Source organism: Taudactylus pleione, unplaced genomic scaffold, assembly GCF_031769625.1.
Source record: "Taudactylus pleione unplaced genomic scaffold, aTauple2 ptg000520l, whole genome shotgun sequence".
Lineage (NCBI taxonomy): Eukaryota > Metazoa > Chordata > Amphibia > Anura > Myobatrachidae > Taudactylus > Taudactylus pleione.
In genome coordinates this window covers 4671144-4694215 of record NW_028284922.1, presented here as the reverse complement: position 1 = coordinate 4694215, position 23072 = coordinate 4671144, and the positions used below count along the sequence as shown (strand labels likewise).

The following is a 23072-nucleotide window of genomic DNA, read 5'->3' as shown; positions in this document are numbered from 1 at the left end:
GGCATAATTATAATTGTGGGAGGAGGGGGGCCGTTCTGAGACCTGATAAAAATTGTAGGAGGAGGCACTTATGGGACATAATTGTGTGAGGAGGGGGCAGAGTCTAAATACCGCAGTATAGCTTAGTGGCTCTCGGGCTTCTTTGAATTTTTTAATGTGGCCCACACTGTCTTAAGGGTTGAAGACCCCTGCACTTGGGGCAGGGTTAGGGTTTATGCCTCAGGAGGGGAGGTTAGGGTTAGTCACTAGGGGCTGGGTTAAGGGTAGGCCAAAGGAGGGATGTTAGAGTTAGTCACTAGGGGCAGGGTTAGGCCGCAGGAGGGGAGGTTAGTGTGAGTCACGAGATGGAGCGTTAGACTACAGGAGTTGAGGTTAGGCACTGTGGGAAGGTTAGGATGCAGGAGAGGAGGTTAGGGTTAATCACTAGGGGCAGGGTTAGGCCACAGGAGGTGAGGTTAGGGTTAGTCACTAGGGGGGGGTTAGGGTTAGTCATTAGGGGCAAGGTTAGGCCGCAGGAGGGGAGGTTAGGGTTAGTCACTAGGGGGTGGGATAGGCTGCAGGAGGGAAGGGTTAGTGTAAATCACTAGGGGCAGGGTTAGGCCGCAGGAGGGGAGGTTAGTGTTAGTCACTAGATGGAGCGTTAGACTACAGGAGTTGAGGTTAGGCACTGCGGGAAGGTTAGGCTGCAGGCGGGGAGGTTAGGGTTAATCACTAGGGGCAGGGTTAGGCCACAGGAGGTGAGGTTAGGGTTAGTCACTAGGGGAGGGTTAGGCTGCAGGAGGGTTAGGGTTAGTCACTAGGGGCAGGGTTAGGCCGCAGGAGGGGAGGTTAGTGTTAGTCACTAGATGGAGCGTTAGACTACAGGAGTTGAGGTTAGGCACTGTGGGAAGGTTAGGCTGCAGGAGGGGAGGTTAGGGTTAATCACTAGGGGCAGGGTTAGGCAACAGGAGGTGAGGTTAGGGTTAGTCACTAGGGGGTGGGATAGGCTGCAGGAGGGAAGGGTTAGTGTAAATCACTAGGGGCAGGGTTAGGCCGCAGGAGGGGAGGTTAGGCACTAGGGGCAGGGTTAGGCTGCAGGATGGGAGGTTAGGGTTAGGCACTAGGGTTAGGCTGCAGGAGGGGAGGTTAGGCACTAGGGGCAGGGTTAGGTTGCAGGATGGGAGGTTAGGGTTAGGCACTAGGGGCAGGGTTAGGCTGCAGGATGGGAGGTTAGGGTTAGGCACTAGGGTTAGGCTGCAGGAGGGGAGGTTAGGGTTAGGCACTAGGGTTAGGCTGCAGGAGGGGAGGTTAGGGTTATGCACTAGGGACAGGGTTAGCCTGCAGGATGGGAGGTTAGGGTTAGGCACTAGGGTTAGGCTGCAGGAGGGGAGGTTAGGGTTATGCACTAGGGACAGGGCTAGCCTGTAGGATGGGAAGTTAGGGTTAGGCACTAGGGTTAGGCTGCAGGAGGGGAGGTTAGGGTTATGCACTAGGGTTAGGCTGCAGGATGGGAGGTTAGGGTTAGGCACTAGGGTTAGCCTGCAGGATGGGAGGTTAGGGTTAGGCACTAGGGTTAGGCTGCAGGAGGGGAGGTTAGGGTTAGGCACTAGGGGCAGGGTTACTGTTAGGCTGCAGGAGGGGAGGTTAGGGTTAGGCACTAGTTGGAGGGTTGTGGTTAGAGGTTAGCGATACTCACCACAAGAAGCACTGCAGGATCCACTGGAAGTTATGCTGATGTCCCCTCCGGACCCAGAAGACACACGTTTCTTTTGCTTTATGCAAGTGGAAAACTGACACCAGGACAGATACCTATGTGTTTCATTACACAGGACTTGTCAGGGGGATGGTCTGGCAGCAGGTGTTCAGTGCTTTCATTGTCTTTAAATATATACTCCATCACTTATGAGACATATCGCATGTCCCCTCCGGACCCAAAAGACACTGATGGAGCTGCCAGACCCACTGTACCAGGTAAATCACCACTAGACAACCAGGGACATTTTTTTGACATATTGAATATCGTAGTCTGTGGTGACGTGCGGGTCGACGCTACGACCATGTCGACATTCCCATGTTGACAACATATACTGAGCCACACCCATTCTGCAGAATGTTCATGTTTCAGATGGCGACATTTTGAAGATGTTGACATTCTGAAAATGCCAACATGTTCCATGATGATATATCAACAATGTTGACATTGTTGTGTTGATATTATGATTGTCGACATGGTGACTGCATCCCTGGGAGAACTCCCCAAAATTTAGAAGTCTCCCAGAAGTAGGTAAGAATGTATAATCCATAGGTTCCCAAACTCTGTCCTCATGGCACCCTAACGTTCCAGGTTTTAAGGCTATCCATGTTTCACCACAGGTGACTTAATTGGTACCTCAGTCAATTTGATTTAACCACCTGTGCTCAACCATGGATATCTCTAAAATCTGAACTGTTGGGGTGTCTTGAGGGCTGCGTTTGGGAACCTCTGGTATAATCATTAATACAGGTGTGGTATGTGTATTCTGCAGAGCTATATCCCTACCAATACCAGAATGATTTATTAGAGAAGTGCATGCCTCTGATAGTGTTAAATGTTTTAGTGAAGTTTAATAGATTGAAACCAGGATGAAAATCGAAACAAAAGTGCATAAAATAATAGCACATTGTATTAATTTAAGAAAAATCAATGCTGAAACATTCATTTTCAACCAGTCTTTTTACTGAGAAATCAATAGCGTGAATTCTATGCTATACCAATATTTGTAGCCACATGTTTTTATAGATTATTATATGTTTTATAACCTGTTGCAAAACTAATGAAAGGAGACATATTTACATAAAAGAGCTGCAAAGTATAAATTCAGTTGTTTGATGCCATTGGTACTGCTTGTTTTAAGTTTATTAACGTAGGACATATACAAGGCTGGTGTGTAATGGTTTTCTTTAGCTACATTGTGTATTTTCTGTACCAACATCTTTTGCCCACAAGAGGGAGACAATATCAAATAAAACTAGAGCAGAAGTAAGTAGGTAAATTATACATCTCAAGTGCCTTTAAACGTTTGTTGCATTAGAAGTTGGTTGTTTTTGGCTACCACCTGATTCAGTGCTTTATTTAGAATTGTTAAATTCTAGTTAAAAGCATAGTAAGTATATGATCTGACTTGTTTGACAGGGATTCTACAAATGTATCCAATGTTGTGAAAGCCTTCACTTGCACAAAATGAGTACATTTAGATACCAGATTTAACTCATATGCTTTTTAAGTTGAAGACAGCATTCTTACAGTTGAGTCACTGCAACCTCTTTATTTTGGTAACACTATACACTCCTATTTCTTGATCTCAGGATTTGTGAGTGTGATATTAAGATAAATACAGTAGGTGAAGGCACTGGAAATTGAAATAAAAATTAACATACAGTAGCTAATGTTCTTTCCCTTCATCACTTTTCTGTTTGCTCACAAACAATGGTGCAGCGATCAGAGGAGCAACAGGAGTAAGTACTTATAGGCACCCGTGGCTGACAAAAGACACCAGAAATTGGCAAGCAGAAGACTCGCAGGATTTCATCCATTGCCCACAGATAAAATAAATCTGTATGTACACTACCTTTCTAAAGTTTGGGGTCACTTAGAGATGTCCTTATTTTTGAAAGAAAAGCACTATTTTTTTCAATGAAGATGAAAATGTTCGTCTGTTACCGTTCTGTTAAAGGAATATCTACATAGGTGTATAGAGGCACATTTCCAGCAACCATCACTCCAGTGTTCTAATGGTACATTGTGTATGCTAAGCGCGTTAGAAGACTAATGGGTGATTAGAAAACCCTTGAAAACCCTTGTGCAATTACGTTAGCACAGCTGAAAACAGGTTTGCTCATTAGAGAAGCTATAAAACTGGCCTTCCTTTGTGCTAGTTGAGTATCTGGAGCATCACATTTGTGGGTTCGATTATACTCTCCAAATGTCCAGAAAAAGAGAACTTTCATGTGAAACTCGACAGTCTATTCTTGTTCTTAGAAATTAAGGATATACCATGCGAGAAATTGCCAAGAAACTGAACATTTCCTGCAACGGTGTGTACTACCTTCAGAGAACAGGCTCTAAACAGAGTAAAAGGGAAGTGGGAGGCCCCGGTGCACAACTATACAAGAAGACAAGTACATTAGAGTCTATAGTTTGAGAAATAGAAGCCTCACAAGTCCTCAACTGGTTGCTTCATTAAATGGTACCTGCAAAATGCCAGTGTCAACGTCTACAGCAGTGAAGAGGTGACTCTGGGATTCTTCTAGGCAGAGTGGCAAAGAAAAAGCCATATCTGAGACTGGCCAATAAAAGGAAAAGATTAATGTGGGCAAAAGAACATAGACATTGGACAGAGGAAGATTACAAAAAAAGTGTTATGGACAGACAAATCAGAGTTTGAGGTGTTTGGATCACACAGAAGAACATTTGTGAGATGCAGAACAAGTGAAAAGATGCTGAAAGAGTGCCTGACGCCATCTGTCAAGCATGGTGGAGGTAATGTGATGGTCTGGGGCTGCTTTGGTGCTGGTAAAGGGAATGGGTATGAAATACCGCCGGCCGATTCCCGTCAGCGGCAGCCCGACAAGAGCAGAGTTAGAAGCAGCGGAAGCCCGACAGCACTGAAAATCCCGATCATGGATAGGTAAGTATCTACTAACCTAACCCTCCTTAGGGGTGCCTAACCCTAACTTCCCCCCCAAGTGCCTAACCCTAATCCCCCCTCTAAGTGCCTAACCCTAACCACTCCCTTCCCCGCTGCCTAACCATAAGTCCCCCGGGGGGTGCCTAACCCTAAGACCCCCCTGGGGGTGCCTAACACTCCCTCCCCCTAGCCTAACCCTCCCGGGGGGTGCCTAACCCTAAGTCCCCCCCGGGAGCCCTAAACCTAACCCTCCCTCCCCCGCGGCTGTCCGCTCGCGGCGCCCGGCATCACTACGATCGTGATGCCGGGCGCTGGTCTCCCGGCGTCGGGGAAATGCGGGCGTCTACATCTAAACGCCCGGCATTTCACCCTTGCCGGGATATGACAGTCGGGAAGCCGGCTCTTGGTATTTAGGCAGTCGGCTTCCCGATTGCTTCCCTGGTAAAGTGGGAGATTTGTACAAGGGATTTTTAGTAAGGAAGGCTACCACTCAATTTTGCAACACCATGCCATACCCTGTGGATAGCGCTTGTTTGGAGCCAATTTCCACCTCCAACAGGACAATGACCCAAAGCACATCTCCAAATTAGGCAAGGACCATTTAGGGAAGAAGCAACTGTTATTCTGTCTAATGTAGTGGCCAGCGCAGTCACCAGCTCTCAACCCCATTGAGCTGTTGTGGGAGCAGCTTGACCGTATGGTGCGTAAGAAGTGCCCATCAAACCGATCCAACTTGTTGGAGGTGCTTCAGGAAGCGTGGGGTGAAATTTCTTCAGATTACCTCAACAAATTAACAGCTAGAATGCCAAAGGTCTGCAATGCTGTAATTGCTGCCAAAGGAGCGGTCTTTGACGAAAGCAAAGTTTGAAGGACAAAATTATTATTTAAAATAAAAATCATTATTTCTAACCTTAGCAGTGTCTTGACTATATGTTCTGTTCATTTTGCAACTCATTTGATAAATAAAAGTCAGTTTTCATGTATAACACGAAATTGTCTGGGTGACCCCAAACTTTTGAACGGTAGTGTACCTGAATTCCAGGGGTTGGTTTGTTGTTATCCAATTCTTCACTAATGCAGCAGTCTTTTATGTTTTTAGCATTCATTGTTGCATGGGGATGTAGTCATAAGGTCTATAATAACAATGTTAACCATTATGATGTCACCATTGTTAAAATGTTGACAGGCAACATGTTGGCATTCTAAGAATGTAGACAAGTGAATTGTTGTCGTTGTCAGAATGCCGATATTAGGGTTAGGCTTAATAGCGCGCTGTACGATGTTGGACATATGATGACATTACGGGGCAGGCAGCACCAGTAAGTGTAGTGCTGACTGGAGCATCCTGAGGACCTCTAATCGGGGGCGCAGGGTGCCAGCCAGGAGCGTCTAAAGGATGCTCTGGGTGGCACTGCAGCAGTGATCAAGACTGCAGGGTGTAATTCCAGGCACCCTGCGAGCCAGAAGCAAGGGCCATGGAGTGGTGGGTTCAACGGTGCCGCCCATATGACCCTTCACTCTGTGCGGCGGCACCTGTTGCATATCCCTCGTTACGCCCCTGGGGTTGGGCACTAGTGGGAGGTAAGGGTTTGGTTATGGGGGGTATATGTGTTTTTAATTTTTTTTGCCTTTTCATCAAAATTGGATATTTTTTTGTTCCAGTAAACTAAAACAAGTTCACAGCTAGTTGTTTATTGCAGACCAGGCAGAGATGTTAGATAGTTTATAGACAGGGACTCCGAGTCATCTGCCTGAGTAATTGATAAAAGAGGAGTTAGTCTTCCCAACATATCTAGAAGCGCTTACTGACTGACTCACTTCAGTTACACAGCATTGATCACGAAATGCCAGGGCACTGGTAAGTAAGGTCACACGTCATTTCTCTCCATGTTTGCCTACGTATGGCAGTAACAGTATTTGCTGACATCCCTCCCAGTATAGTGTTTCCTAACGATCTGTGATACGTTTATTTGCATCTTTTTACAATCGCAATACTTTTCCTTGTTTCAGCTGTCGAGTATGTTCATATCCTGGATTCTGCATCACAACAAGAAACATTAGAGTATAAACAGAAACTGTAGAGTATAAATACTTAGTTGTGGAATCAGGGGGTTACCTTATTTTCAGCTCACTTTGCTTCTCAGTGTAGGTAGATTGGCGTTGATAGTGAATGGTAATTGCTGAATCCATTACCCCATGAAGATCATGGAATGTTAATAACAGGAAGCACTTCATGTGCATTATAAACAATTAAAATTGTTATGCAGATAATATATCGCATTATCCTGTTTCTGGAGTTCTGTGTCTGTGGCATAGTCTTGAAATAGACTATCATAAAGTCTCCTTCATTAAGTGTTCCCTCAAAATCTGTCCTTCAAGCTAGACATCAAAATGTTCTAATTATATCTTTAAGATCTCCTCACTTACCTCCATGGTCCCTTCGATAATCTCCACTATGCAATATGTATCTCATGCTATAAACTATTATGGATATTAGAAGTTATCCCAGCCTTTATATGGTGACCTGCTTTTTCAATGATTTCCAGTAAATTAGCTCCTAAGTGGTAAAAATTCAGTAGAAACCTATAACTGAAAATGAAAACTTTAATGCACACGTTTCCTTTGCTTTATGCAAGTGGAAAAGTGGCACCAGGACAGATACCTACGCGTTTCATTAGGCGGCACTTGTCCGGGGGATGGTCTGGCAGCAGGTGTTCAGTGCTTTCATTGTCTTTAAATATATACACCATCACTTATGAGACATATCGCATGTACAACTGTCAAATTAATTTACGATTGCCATCAGTTGACATGCAAAGTACACCATTAAGTCTCAGTTTCTAATGTTCTTATATACACCGATTATCCATAACCGTAAAACCACTGACAGGTGAAGTGAATAACATTTATTATCGCGTTACAATGGCATGTGTCATGCGATGGGATATATTAGGTAGCAAGTGAACAGTCAGTTCTTGAAGTTGATGGGGCAGGGACTGTTGTGAATGGCCAAATATTCTCTGTAAAGCACTGTGGAATATGTGTGCGCTATATAAATAACTGGTAATAATCTGTGGGATGTGCTGGAACAACAGGTCAGTGCCATGGAAGCCCTGACTTGCAACTTACAGGACCTGCTGCTAATGTCTTGGTGGACACCTTCAGAGGTCTTGTGGGGTCCATGCCTTGTTGAGCTGTTTTGGCGGCAAGAGGGGGACCTACCCAATATTAGGCAGGTGGTATTAATGTTATGGATGATCAGTGTATATAAAACAGTATTATGAAAATAATTAACACTCCTGTGTGGTGACTGTGGTATATACACTATACCACACCCCGCCTCCTCATACAGTCATTGGGGGTCCCCCACTAAACAGCATAGCAGCAAGTCTGAGGTAGTGCATTTTAATGACAAAGCTTCAAATGACAGAAAAACACCCAAAAAAGGCATAATCATTCCAGCACTGGCCCAGCGTATGTCTGAATTATTATTTAACTATAATCGTTGTCCCGTGTTTGCAATAAAAAGGTTACGTAAGTTCTGTACACACATAACTATGTTACCAATGTGTTAACCAAAAAGGTTACAGCAGAAATTGTTCTTACAGCGCATATATTAGATTATTTGTATTATTTCAGTAATTAATTAAAAACAAAAAAAAATATGAAGACAAAACCACTTGTGTGACCCCATTTATAATGACACACTGCTCGCAGATAGGGAAAGCATTACCCAGCCATTACCGCCAAGACTCAGAAAGTCAAAGCCTGAGGGGAAGACAAGTGCAATCACAGCAAGAGTGAGAACCATTATATAAGTAGCTGTATTTTATAGAGAGAGAAAAAAAGATATGCTGCTACCGATGAAGGTCATCTGCAGCGTTCTAATGGGAATATCCCCTAGCAACTCATTTCACGTCCATCCTATCGGACCCAGAAATATCCCTCTCCAATCAACCGCTGCACACACAATTAGTTTTCTGACATATGTAAATCTGCTCTATTGAAATAAATAATTTAAAAAATGATTCTGGATCTCCTCGGCGTTTAATCTATATTAAGCGTTGCCGTTATAAAATTAATAAAGAAAAAAATGTGTCTTGTCAAGTGTCACGTCGTTCCTTTTCACTTAGAAAGAAAAAAAAATTAAAACGTAATTAATGTCTCCTTTTATTTCCACTAACAATGTATTTAAATGTACGCAGCTACATACAGATACAGTGTGCTGTATATAGCATTACTATCCATTGTGTATTGTTACTGTACTGGCAGACATATAAACCATTTGCCTGTTTGCCTTTCTCCAGGAGGATGGGATGCAGATGGTAGAGGCCCAAGTATCTGGGATACATTTACTCATCAGGGAGGAGATCGAGTTTTTAAGAACCAGACTGGAGATGTAGCTTGTAGCAGCTACACTCTGTGGGAGGAAGATTTGAAGTGCATCAAACAGCTTGGATTGAGTCATTACCGCTTGTCTCTTTCCTGGTCACGTCTGTTACCTGATGGGACGACAGGTTTTATCAACCAGAAAGGTAATTGTTTCTTACGGATACAAGGTTGAAGCTTTAATCAAGGTTATTGCTATTGTCTGGCATAATTAATTCTGGGTGCTCACTAGCATCAATCTATGTATGGGTACATTTAGAAGATCAAATAAATTGCTCTACAGTATATTTGCGGTCTATTAATAACATGTTCCGATTAGTGTAATATGTTCTCTATCGGTTTAGTTCAGCCGTTGTGTTGTCTTAAAATCTGTCATGATGCTTGAATATAAAGCATATGTTAAGGCTTCCAATATATAAAACATACATCATTGGTTGAAATACTGTAACACATTCTAAGCAAATAAGATGCAAGATAGTAAAGTATAGTTGCAAATGGGTAGAAGATACAACAAAATAGTACCCTAAAGTAAGTGCCCATCGTACTAGGGGCCTGATTCAGCAAGGAACGCAAAGGAGGGAACGCAGGCACTTGGCCGATGTTTTTGCTCTGCGCATACGTAAGCATCGCACTGCGCGTGCGCAAACCAGCCAGTACGTTCGGGTTATGGTACGCAGACTACACGCAGTCCCTTCCGATATTGATTGACAGGAAGTGCCATTTGTGGGTGGTGACGGGGGGTGGTCAGGCAAACGCAGGCGTTAAAACGCTGTTATAGGGGCATACGCGGCCATCAGGTAAGCTGTACACAGGAAGTGGCTAAAATCCTGCTGCAGGTCAGGTCAACCTCTATTGTGTGTATGGGTCCGATGGGTCTCAATGTTACCGATGTTTACGCTATCTTGCGTGCTGATCAGGCTGTGTGTAAAGGGAGATGGGCGGCTTAGTTTCGGCTGGGCGTCTACATCTTTTGGTGCGGTCTCCGTGCGTATGCATTGATCAGCATATTCTCGCAGCGGACTGGTGCGTGTGTCTGCTAGCGTGCGTTCCTTGCTGAATCAGGCCCTATGTTGCTCATATATAGCAGTCACACAGTATCTGCTACAAATACTTATGGAAATAGAAAGTTTCAAGCCATGAAATTAGCACTTGTGTCGACTAAATTACAATGTATTGTAATCTTGATTAGAAGACTAGGGCAAGACATAACCATATTTTGTACTTATCAATAATCATTTAGGATTGTAGTGTATACTTGTCACATGCAGAGTAATTTGACCAACCATAATCATGCAAATGATTGTATACACGTATTATTATATAATAGGAATGGATAACAGTGTTTTTGTATTATTATTTTTATTATTATCCTTTTAAAGATATGCTGATTTTAAAAAGTTGGACAGACCTAATTTTAGATAGAGGTGGCTTGACACCAAAATCTGGTTTGCCATCAGAAATAAATCATTTAGTCCAGGACTAATAATAAGAGCAGGGCCACCACATAACCTCACCAACTTAACGCATCCTCCTCTTACCAACACCCTCACCTCTCCCACAATCCCCACCAATCTAGTATCCACTGCAATGATAGCAACGTTACATAAAACAATGGGGGGTTGGGGACTAGATTTGTGTTTATGGTAATTGGAATGGCGTTGCTCCTCGTTCAATGTGGGACTTCGTGGGTATATTTTTGGTGTGGTACCTTTTTTTTTTTTTTTTTATTTCTTAGGGCCTCATTTATCAACGAGTTTTATCATTCACAACGAGTGATAAAACTCCCTACGTATGATAAATGACAGTTTGTAGCTGATTGGCTGGCGCACCATTATCCTGCCATCAATCTGTAACCCTCATAGTCTGCTCCTCATCCTGTAGGTAGGTAAGATGTTGTTCCCTTGTTGTAGGGTGGATATGTCCATGCAGGCCCTTATTGGAGTGGACACTAGATTGGTGGGGACTGTGGGAGAGGTTAGGGTGTCGGCAAAAGGAGGATGGATTAAGTTGGTGAGTTAGTAATTGGCAGAAGGTTGGGCTGCTGGGCTGAAGGGTACCAGGTCAGGGGATATTGTGCACTGCAGGAAAGGGGCCTACACACTGTGAAATGACTGACGCAGTGGCCCACAGGGACAAATTCACACAGATAAATGTAAAATACAGACTAACACACAGTAAACACAGTACAACTGGAAACTGAAAGAAGAATGCAGTCAAATTTTCTGTCTTGGCTATACTGTAGGCAAAGATCAGTAAAGGAAGACCAACTGCAGGCATACACAGGTGAAGAACATTACCCTACTGTGCAGTTGGTTTTATCAATTTCCTTGCCTCTTCTGCTTTACCCCATGTCCCACCTTTGCCTGATTTTGAGCCTGACCATCCCTTAAGTAATGCCATGACACTGTGTGGAAGTTATGTTATTTTTGTTCTATTGGATGCTCTCTTTAATCTCCATGCCCAACTATTCAGCTATGCCTGTTGTCCCTCTCTGTTGGCGACCATGCCCATGCTTAAAAGGGAGAATATATTTGCTTTGCGTGGAATACTTGTCTCTCTGCTATAGGGTGTTTCTAAAAAACAAAAATAATACTAATATTTATAAAACATAATTTAAGGTTCTGTAACATGCACTACAATTAAATCATCCTTTTTAAGATGTTTATGATCATATATAGCCATGTTTTCTGCAGTCTATTAATAGCCATGTTGTGGCCTAAATGGATTTTTATTAATTACTTTATAGCACCACTAAGTCTTAGCTTAAAATAATGTTTGTTTTTTTTCTTCCTATTTATAGGAGTCAATTATTATAACAAGTTGATTGACAGCCTCTTGGAAATGAATGTCACGCCACTGGTGACGCTGTATCACTTTGATACTCCTCAAGCAGTAGAAGATCAAGGGGGATGGAATTCTGAGAAAACAGTGGAAATCTTTGAACAATATGCAAAGTTTTGCTACTCTACATTTGGCGACCGAGTAAAACTTTGGATTACCATCAATGAGCCATATATTGTTTCCAAAATGAGCTATGAAGATGGCCTATTTGCACCTGGTAAAAAGGATCTAGGCTTTGGTGCTTATCGTTCTGCCCACAACATGTTGAAAGCGCATGCTAAAGCTTGGCATGCATACAACACCTTTTTTAGAGACGAGCAAAAAGGACTCGTCTCTATAGTTCTATATTCTGATTGGGCGGAGCCTCTAGATCCAAACTCTTTAGCTGATAGAGAAGCCTCTGAGCGGTACTTGACCTTTCAGCTCCATTGGTTTGCAAAACCAATCTTCGTTGATGGTGATTACCCTACATTGATGAAGACAGAGATTTCAAGAAGAAGCAAGGAAGAAGGATTGACAACATCCAGACTGCCGGAGTTCACAGATGAAGAAAAAAACATGATAAAAGGCTCCGCTGATTTCTTCTGCCTAAACTATTATACTACCCGAAAAGTCAGACCTCTAACAACAACAGTTTCTGAGCCAAGTTTTAACTCTGATATGGGAGCTGAAGGCATTAAAGATCCAGACTGGCCAGAATCTGGAGTTGAATGGCTAGCTGTTGTTCCATGGGGCTTACGTAAGCTCATGGCATATATAAAGGTATGGAATGGTTTTTTTTTTAGCTGTAATATGTACCTTGTGCATTTTATTAACTAGTTTTTAAAAGCATATAAAATGATGAATCTGAGTCACAAATCTCTCTCGGAACAAACTCACAGGGAACACAAAGACAGTTTTATATGGAACACACAGACAGACCCTTATATGGAACCCATAGAGACAGATATACGAGTATAGCAGAGACTGGGAATCAAATCCAGTATGAAGAAATCTGTCTCTATCAGTAAATGAATGTGCCTAATTCAGACTTGTATGCAAACCCAATGGTTTGCGTATAAATCAGATTGTTACAGATCTGCACATGTGCAGGGCTCTATCTGCGAGTACGTTCGCAGCGCTCCTAAGACACAGTATGATTGAGATGCTGCAGCTGTTTGAGGGCGGGGAGTGGGCGGAGTCGACCAGCATTCCCGGGAGTGCCGAGGCTAGGATCTGCATCTCCTGTGAGAGTTTTCCTGGCCCAGGCAGAGCAGTTCCGGCTGCTAGTCTGAGTAAACTTAGGCTTACTTCAACGGAGCCCCGGCTACGACAGTCACGTGATCCGAAGCTGCGTCACGCAGCACTGGAATGTGCAATACTGTCAGGGGGCGTCTTTTGTCCTCAGACGCCTCCTGCAGCATTAGAACATTTTCTCATCATTCCTGCATCCAAAGAATACAACTCTGAAACAGGCCCAATAATAACTGTAGTTTAGGAAACCTTACATATGTCATCATTATCTGTCCTTACTAGACTTCTGAAATGTCACCCTCAAGTTTCATGTTCTACAGTGTAATCAAAGCATGTAATTAGAGAAAGTCACAGAAAAGCAAAGCAGAGTGGAATAATGTATTTCCAAGTACATTTCTAATAAGCTTATAATGATTTAGTTAAGGATAAGGTTTACTGTGGCACATAATGATTTGGTGCATATAAGAAAACATATAATGTAGGACCATTGGGTAGACCTGCTAAAGTCAAAGCCCTATGCTGTAGATGCTCTCAGTCTTCACTGTTTATGTGACAGCCTGCCAGACAGGCTTCAGGATGATACATACACCCACCATAGTCATTATTGTATGTAGTGGGAATAAAGTCCCTTTGATAGCGATATTCAAGCATTTTGTCTACTAAATTGGAATCGGAAAGCACATGCTCTATGGAATACTTTATTGGATTCATATAATTGTGATGAATAAAGCATTCACCTGTCCTAGTGATATATATTTACTAGCAATGAATGAACCGATTCAGCATCTCTGCTTCACAAGGTTCCAGGTTCAACTCCAGTTTAACTTTAAATTGACCAATACCAATGTAGGGTAAGCGAAATGCCTGCTGATATAACTATAAATAGCAGTGTAGCATGGTGCTGTTCACTACTTTTAGTGAAGAAAGAGACTAGGACAGAGGAGGTTGTCACTTTGCATACAGCATACAATCTTGAGAGCATATTCCACAACCAAGGCAGCAGCTCTGGAGGGTGGAGACCAGCATGAGAGAGGTGGTGAAGCAAAGAGAAAATACAAGTAACCAGCGCTAGAAATAAAAACATATATACAAAAATATGATATGAGAATACTGGATGGATGGTTTAAATTTTTTAAAAAATATTAATTTATTCAGCTAATTAGCACTAAAAAAAGTATCTTATATACTCTCAAAAAGACACATATAGTAAGTGTCTGATAGCATACAAACATTCAAGACATAACATGAATAAATGAATAAAATACAGAAAATCCACCATGGACCAATTCTTAATAAATGAATACTGAATGTCTCTCTCTGAATACCCTCAATGTCAATGATTGAAAACCCCAAAGCAAGGGCATCTCAAAGGGTTTCTGTACAGTAAAGTTAAAATGATCCCATCAGGGAATAGGTGGATTGAGCCTCAATATTGTAGGCATATAACGGCACCACTTTTGAGAGAGGTGGTGACTGAGGGTAGGGTAAAAGAAAGACTTGGAATTATATATTTTTTAAGGAGAGCAAACATGGCCCTGAGCCAAAGGTTGCCTACCCCTGGCATATATGATCCATATTGTGGTTGCAGGATTGGTTACATAGATGATGTTTATGAAAGGTGCGCTCCTGCTTCTGCTGCACTGAGAGTAAGTGTTGCTGCAATTATACTGCTCCTGGACTTCTGCTAGTGCTGTCTCTACCTCTATGTTGTCACAATGTTCCTCTTGGTGTAGTTTTTGAGACCACAATGGAAGCCCCCTTTGGTGAAGTGTATGGAGTGTGAGCTGACTGGATAAAGTGTAAAGAACAATATGAGCGCATCAGCTTTGTGGGCAAACCCATAATTATATACCATATATGCAAAAGCCCTAACAGGAGTACATGCATTGATAAGAAGACTGGCTTAGTTATCCCCTTTTCCCTTAGAGATAGATGTGCTCACTCTGTGCAACTGGGTCTGAATCTGTACAACGGAACTCGGCGTGAAAAAAGCACATTGTATACAGCTTCAGATTTATTCGCACACAGATATACAAGTGTCACCTATCAAATTAATCAGTGCAGTCTCGTGATAGCGGTTTTGTCACATCGTGTTGCACAATGGAGAGAAAAATAAGCACAAGCCAACTTGCACAGGACCTAGTGCACCGAGAAGAGTTTTTTGACGCTACTGCAGCAATAGTGTATGTGCACACCTGTATAATAAGGACAGAAAAGTAGATAAGGGCGTAGTACATTTTGGGAAAGACACAATCTGCCGCTTGTAAACTGGTATATTACACTGTAGTGCATCTTAAATACTGCGTATCACGATTTGGCGCGCATTGGGGTGTATTTTGGCGTGTATTTTTTGTAGCAACACTTCCAGTATAGAACCTGGGGCTGAAAACACTTGCCGCTACGATCAGCGAGGAAAAATTTAACCATTAGGCTTCGCTGGGACAGCTGCTTATATGAGCATCTGTCCTGGTACAGAGACATTTATCAATATTTTGATAAATAGGCCCCCAAGGAGAGAAGGCTGGAATGAACCTTGAACCAAACCAGTTTCACACATTTCCAGTTGTTAGTATACTGGTACACTGCAATATCCTTTTGTTATTTAAGAAGTGATAAAGGGAGACAGTTCACAGAATAGCTGAATAATTCTGGAACTATGCAATGTCAGTTTATTTCCCCATACAATAGCACAGTGAGAACAGATAAGGATGTACTTCAGAATTGTTACTGCTGTTGTATCAGCCTATGTTAATGATATAGACTACAACATAGGAAGATCATTATACATAATGTCTAAAGATTATTTGTAGAAGAAGACTGCCAAAAAGCAGAGCACTATTTAATGAGCAGATATAAGAGTAACCCGAAAATCACTGGCTTATAAGCTGCATATAAATAACGCATGCTATTTGAAGCTCTGTTAAGTGATAATATTCAGCAATGCCTCTCATAAATAACATATCACCAATAATAATCATGGTTTTATGAGTCATACAGTATCTAAAAATGTACAGTTCTCATCGGCAAGCATTGCAGCTAAGAGGCTTATATTGATCTAGCCTGATGCACTAACATTATATACACTATAATGTTTCTGGATATTTATCTTAATATACAGGAAGTTGTTCAAACTGGTTAATGCAGTAAAAGAAGGGGATTTTTTTGGGCAAAATGGAATACCTAGTATTAGTCTAAGGGTCTTATACAGAGATGGACGCTATTGCAATACCGGCCAACTAATTTACTAATGCAGCAGGAGGCGCCTGTTGGATAAAGATGCCTCCTGTCAGCATCTGCCATCCGAGTGCTGCATCCGTAGATGCAGCATCGGCTCACCGGTCGCGATAGTTGCTGCAATCGCCCTTCTGAGTAAGCTCAAGCATACTCAGGATTGGCAATGTACCTGCTCAGCTGGAGTTGGGAAGTCTGCGTTGGAAGATGCAGACCCCGGCCCTCCCAGAAAATGGGAGTCGCGCCCCCATTTTCGGCAACGCGGGCGATACACCCCCTTTTCCAGAAATGCAGACCAACCACGCCCCGCTCTGCCTACAAACTGCCAAAGCATTTAAATCATGCTGCGACTTGGGGGCACAGCGTGTGAGGACCCTGGACCCGTTCTGCATGTGCAGACCCCCAACAATCAGAGGTGTACTCAAACCATCGGGTTTGCGTACATCTCTGAATCAGGCTCTAAATACAGTAAACAGCTAAAATAAATATTGAAAGGGTTGAAAGGACATTGCCTAATTTTTATGGTGGAGCTATGCCATTCTTTGCTTTGTTTTCTTCCTTTATCTTTTCCTAGAGCTCTTCTGTCAATCTTATTGGGACTTTAATCTTCAGTATTCCGCAGGACATTGGGCCTCATTCAGAGGCGGTCGGAGGATGCAAGCGGTCGCTCAGAAACTGGGCCGCTTGCATCCTGACCGTCCGCCTCTGTTGCGGTCGTTAGGCTGTGGGTTAACACCCACAGCTCTAATGACCGCTCCGGTGATGGTCGCGATGGTCACAGACCATCGCGACCATCGGGGCTTACGACGAGACCCTAGGGTAGGGTCTCCCTTGTCGTAAGCCCCGGAGAGCTTCTGGCTCTGTCAGAGCCGGAAGCTCTCCACTGACATCACTAGTGATGTCAGTGGGGCCTCCCCCAAACGGTAGGCGTTCCCATGGGAACGCCTCCGTTTGGGCTGCCACCCCCCCCGGCCCGCCTTCCAAAAGGGGCGAGCTGTCAATCAACATCGACAGCTCGCCCCCGTTGAATCGAGATCCGCTACGACCGGCGCTGTCGGTCGTAGCGGGTCTCACGCATGCGCACGACGGCGCCGGCGCCGTCGTGCGCATGCTCTGTGGGGGGCCATCGACCCAGTCCGAGCGCATCGGCGCTAACGACAGGGTCTGAATGACCCCCATTATCTTTGGCAGGAGATATTTGTGATGTCATTGTTGCAGGGTTGACCTAATTGGAGATGCAGTTTATGTCTGGAATTATTAAAGAGAGCAGGTATGTAGGTAACAGGCACAGCTCTATGAGCTTACTCATAGCCTGCGTGCAGGGTTAATAAAGCTATATATCATACTTGCCTAACCTCCCGAAAATTGGGTGCCGTTCCCGGCCCCCCAGAAAGGTAGGTAAGCCTCCTAGCCCCCGGCAACCCCCCCCGCAGTTCCACGATAAACCCTGGCATCAGGGAGGGCCTGTGATGCGGTTTGCGTCATCGTGGCCCGCCCCCTGCTTCACAGTGGCGTTTACGGCATTGTGAAAAGGGGGCGGGACCACAATGATGCAATAGTGTGGCCACACACATGCCCGCCCCCTTTTGCCGTGACACGCCCTCTTCTGTGACAGACATGCGGGTCCCTCCCGGAAGGAGGGAGCTAAAAGTCGGTAAGTATGCTATATATATGGAATTAGTGTTCATTCTAGCACCCTGCACCTGTCACAACTTGTGCAGTTCCTATTTCCTGCCTGGGGTGTCGCTCTCTGCTCTAGTGCTTCTAAAGTGTGCTAGAAGCACCAGAGCTGAGAGCGACACCACCCCAGACAGGAAAGAGGAACTGCACGGGTTGTGTCAGGTGCAAGGTGCTAGAATGAACACAAAGTAATATTTCTTTAAGAAGATTGTATAAGGTGTGATTTGTATGTATAGCATTTTGAAATCCTGTCCAAATGCTTCTTTGTGATTTTTTTTATTTTGTTCATTACGGTTGGTGGCAACATCTTGAAGAGGCCAGTCTGGTCCCCTCCCGAAGCACAAGCTTGAGAAAGCAACCAGGCTGGTACAGCATCGGGAATGCCGTCTCTCCTGTTTTGCTATTAACTCTCTGACACTATTTATATATATATAAATATAGCGCTGTAACTAGGGGTGTGCGAGTGGTGCAGTCGGTCCAGTTTGTGGCACCGTCGCTGCCCCACAGTCCCTGCATCTGGCTAGCAGGGTGTCTGGAATGGCTCTGTGCAGCCAGAATCACTAGTGCAGTCCCATCGGGAGCATCATTTGGACACTCAAGACATACACACTGCAGCCTGTCCAGCCCCCAGGTGCATCCTGCGGTAGCTTCAGGAAGTGCTGTTCTTCCCAGTGCTAGTGGCCCTACCCCCTGAACATGCATAAAGGGGCGTGGCCGGCACAGGTGTGTAAATACACACACATCAGCGCTCCACTGTATGTCAAAGCAAGTACAATTCATGCAAAGAATACACAGTTGACAGCATTCCCGGTACTCATTCATGCAATTATATACCAGCCACCAGCTTAAATATAATGTTTCAGGTATTCCTGAGGAAAGTTTCCATAGACTGAAACGTTGGACCTAAGTTTGGCTATTGTGCTGCATAAGTGGGGCCCAGTGATGCTGTCCACTGTGTACCCCATATATATGTGTGTGTGTATATATATATATATATATATATATATAGATATATATATAGATATATAGATAGATATATATATATACACACAGGGTATATACAGTACATATATATAGATAGATAGATATGTATAGTAAAAGGTTAAGAAGTTCACATTAATACAGTGGCATTGTTACTATGTAAAGTGTAAGAAATAGCTTGTCAAGCACTGTCAGTTTCCACAAGTCATGAAGTCTATCTTGATTATTTGTTCATAATACATAGTACATTCCATTATGTAACATGATTATTTGGCCACTAGATGACATTGTGCATGACAGTGTGTAGGTTTCATATTTTGAAGAATGTTACTGTTGCCACTCAATAAAAATGCAGATGAGAATGTGGACTATGTTGTAAATAAAACAACAAAAGTAATATGAAGGTTATACCATTTAATAGCCCACTACAGTGGAAATCATTACAATCTTTCAAGGCTATAAAATCCCTTTGTTTGACACATTACAAATGAAGACAAGACAAGGGGGTGTTAAGTGACAAGCTGAGTGTCTAGTTTCTCCAATGTACAGACTGCTATTTGGCTATTGCATGCATTTTATTAGGCATGCTGAGCTGGCAGATGCATCATTATATAAAGCTACACTACCACACATCACCTGGGCATACCCAAACATCGGCATATATCCCCAGACACACGCAGTACCTGGTCTCACCACTGCAAATCAGGGGGCACACCGTCACCTCCGCATACTATGTACATACTGTATACACCACCACATGCCACCTGTGCTCTCACATGTATCACTACATTCAACTGGGCACTTACCACCTGAACACATACAAACACCCTCACATACCTCTTGGAGATATAAGCATTACTACTTACTTATCACATGCAGAAATATCATCGTACTAATATATTGGAAGCGCCATTTGCTGGGTTGCTAGCTGTTCTCTTCCACAGCCTTTACTCTCTCTCTCCCTATTTTATATCCATTATTATTCCCCCCCTATTTCTCCCATCTCCCCTTATTCTTCACCCTATTGCCCCACGTGGGATGTAGTCAAAAGGGCGACAATGACGGTGCCAACATTCATAATGTTGACCGTTCATATGTCGACACGCCACGTGTCGATATGATCAGAATGTCAATAGGTCAAATGTCATCGACATGTCAGGCTGCGGAGGGGGTGGTGGTTCGGATTAGACTGCCACCACCTGGATCCACATGCACAACTCTCCACTTACTGTATATAGTTTTATCCTTGAAAATGTTCAGCCGTTTGGTTAGAAATTGTGATTACTGAAGTGACACAAAGTATTGTCAGTGTGATATTATAAGCCAGCAGAGAGTGTTCATGATTATATATTTATTTTCCTAGCACACGTTTGGTAACCCTGATATTTACATCACTGAAAATGGATTTGCTCAGAGTGATCCTCCGATGCTCCAGGACATACACCGCTGGGGATATTTTAAAGAAACACTAACTGAAGTTTTAAAGGGTAAGTTTACATTTATGTTTCATTTTGCAAAGCATATTTGTTGTTACCATAATAGATCTCATTTACGAGTTGTTGTGAGACTCAAAACTTCCACCCAGAACTCTTTAAGGTGTAAACTCTCTCTCTCTGCTATTGAGAGATTCCTGTGCAGAACAGAAGTGCTCCTAGGCGTGCATCTTACTGGTGGAAGTCGGAATAAGCGCACTGCTCTAAAGTATCAACGTGGCTTCAAAGTCCAACCTGTTCCCACTTTAGTACAACCCGTCTTTACATATAACTTTCCTGTGTTTCTCCCAAAACACTGCTTGATGTAGCATCATAAAAGTCTTAAATACATCGAATGTGAGTGGACATCAGGACTGTTTTACTATGTGTTATATTTTGTATGTGAAACATTTTATTAATTTGAAGAGCACCTTAACTGTGTTTCTCGGCAGAACTACAATGTGGTTTATGCATCCTGTTAAAAGTATAGGACACACCAGCTCTGAGCTTGTGCAAATTTGGTGTCATTTATTGCATTTAAATAATCATCTACCTGATAAAAAGGAATGTTGTTTTTTGCAGAGGCGCGACTATTCCATACTCTGCTAGGAATGCCCTCATTATGCTCAACTCCTCCCATCAGCCTGTATAAACTTCTGTCATTTTGTTCTGCAAACCTATTCGTTTTGATGGAAATCAGTGTTGAACACTGTCCCTTTCCAGAAGTGGAAATGAGGACCATTGTGCATACACAGGTCCAAAATAAAAAACAACCCTAGACGTCAATGGATCAACATATTAATTGTACTCATTGTGCTATACTCAAAGCACAAATAATATGTTCTTAGGAGAGCTCTCCTTAACTTGCCTGCTGTGGTCGCATGAGAAGCGAGCACAACAGGCTAGGCTTTCTCAGACATGGTCGATCTGATGCGTCCATGTCAGAGAAGCTGCTGTAAGCTGATCTTCTGGCAGCTGCCACGATCAGCACAGCCGGCTGGGCCCTTCAACCAGGGCCAGATTAACAATGGGGCGGATGGAGCTACAGCTCCAGGCCTTCACATAAAAATAGGCCCATCAACATGACAGCATAATTACCAGCTGCCTAACTGGCCATAAATTTTAAGTATTTAAATAGTCTTTCTAGTCCCCCCCAACAAAAAAAAATGATGCACTTTTTCTAATTCTTTGTAGTGTTCTTAGTGTAAGGGGGTGTACACACCAAGGTGACTCTGAACACACTCACACAGCACCGATCACAACTCCTCCCCTTCTAAGTATAGGCCTTTGAACATTTTCAGCTCCAGGCCCATGTGGGCCTAAATCCGGCTCTGCCTTCAACCTCTCCCCAGACGGCCAGGCTACATATGGCTGCAAGAAGGCAGTCGTCCTGCAGTCTGAGAGGCCATAGGCTCAGCCATCCAGACTGATCAGCGACGACACTAGTGAGTCTGCAGCAAGCCTCCTCAACTCCCATGCAGAACAGCAGCCGAGCTGGTGACTGCTCTTCTTGCATGTGTATATATATATATATAAAGTTATAATTTTATACAGTTAAAAAAATGTATGTATGTATATATATATATATATATATATATATATATATATATATATACATACATACATTTTTTTAACTTTATAAAATTATACCTTGCAAAAATGTCCCCAATATTTTTTTTTTATGCAAATTGCATAAGCAGTAGCTGTGACGTCATTCAGTATAATTTTATTAACAAATCAGCATATTTGTTTGAGAAAAAAATAATGTTTCATTATGAGCTCCTATGTTGTGTGAACACCACTATATTTAGCAAAACACCAAATCATTGCATGATTTAGCCTACCATCTTGTTCTTATACCTTGAAGGTAGTTCTAACTGTGGCAGTATCACCATATATGGCATTGGTGAGTAGCAGATTCTGTGTGAGGCAGGAGAGATCCGCCCACACAGAGAAGAAAAGGATTCTGGGCAGAGGTGTAAGGGGACCCAGTGACTTCAGTCCAGGGAGGACTGAGGCCGACCAATCAGACAGAGCTCACTGTGCTAGCAAGCTTTTGAGGGCCAGGAGGCCTGAGCCTAGACCTGTGGGAAACAGGGAAGGCTATCAAACTCTGGGACTCAGCTATGGTACCTGCAAGGAAGCAGGCCAGACTGTGAGGTTGTGGCAGCCAGCCAACTAAAGACCAGGCCGGAGCCTGTGTTAACCTGCATGAAGTAGGGCTAAGCTGCCTTTGGACTTTTATTTACAGACTAGCTGCACTTTAATAGAGAGGGCTCAAGAAATGAGCTAGTGCCCTAAATAAGGGATAGGTTGTTTATTATTTTTCTGTTTCCTGATTTCACATGCTGGAAGTAAAGCACCATTTATGTTTATTTAAACTGGAATGCTACGTGTGGACCTACTCACTGCACCACTGACCCCAGTCTACCGAGCTAATTAACCCCCAAGTTATCACATAACATAACCTGGAGGTATGTTGTGGGTCATTATGTTGCTGTGTAGGATGAACCATTGACCAGCTATGCGTGTTGCATGGCATTGAAAAAATGCTGTGGTGGCCATTTTGGTCCAGAGTACCAGTCACTCTGTGCAAGTT

At 43.2% G+C, this 23072-nt stretch overlaps 1 protein-coding gene across 7 annotated transcripts in view; it reads left to right on the top strand.

Annotated features, from left to right (window-relative positions):
* The window catches only part of LOC148501315 (cytosolic beta-glucosidase-like), a 123469-nt gene that overhangs the window by 43829 nt on the left and 56568 nt on the right, over positions 1 to 23072 (top strand). For all 7 annotated transcript variants that reach the window (XM_088450624.1, XM_088450623.1, XM_088450620.1 and 4 more), the window contains exons 3-5: positions 8954 to 9181; positions 11836 to 12638; positions 20365 to 20488. In XM_088450624.1, the coding sequence (XP_088306750.1) occupies positions 8954 to 9181; positions 11836 to 12638; positions 20365 to 20488 (1155 nt within the window). The remainder of the gene's footprint in view (positions 1 to 8953; positions 9182 to 11835; positions 12639 to 20364; positions 20489 to 23072) is intronic.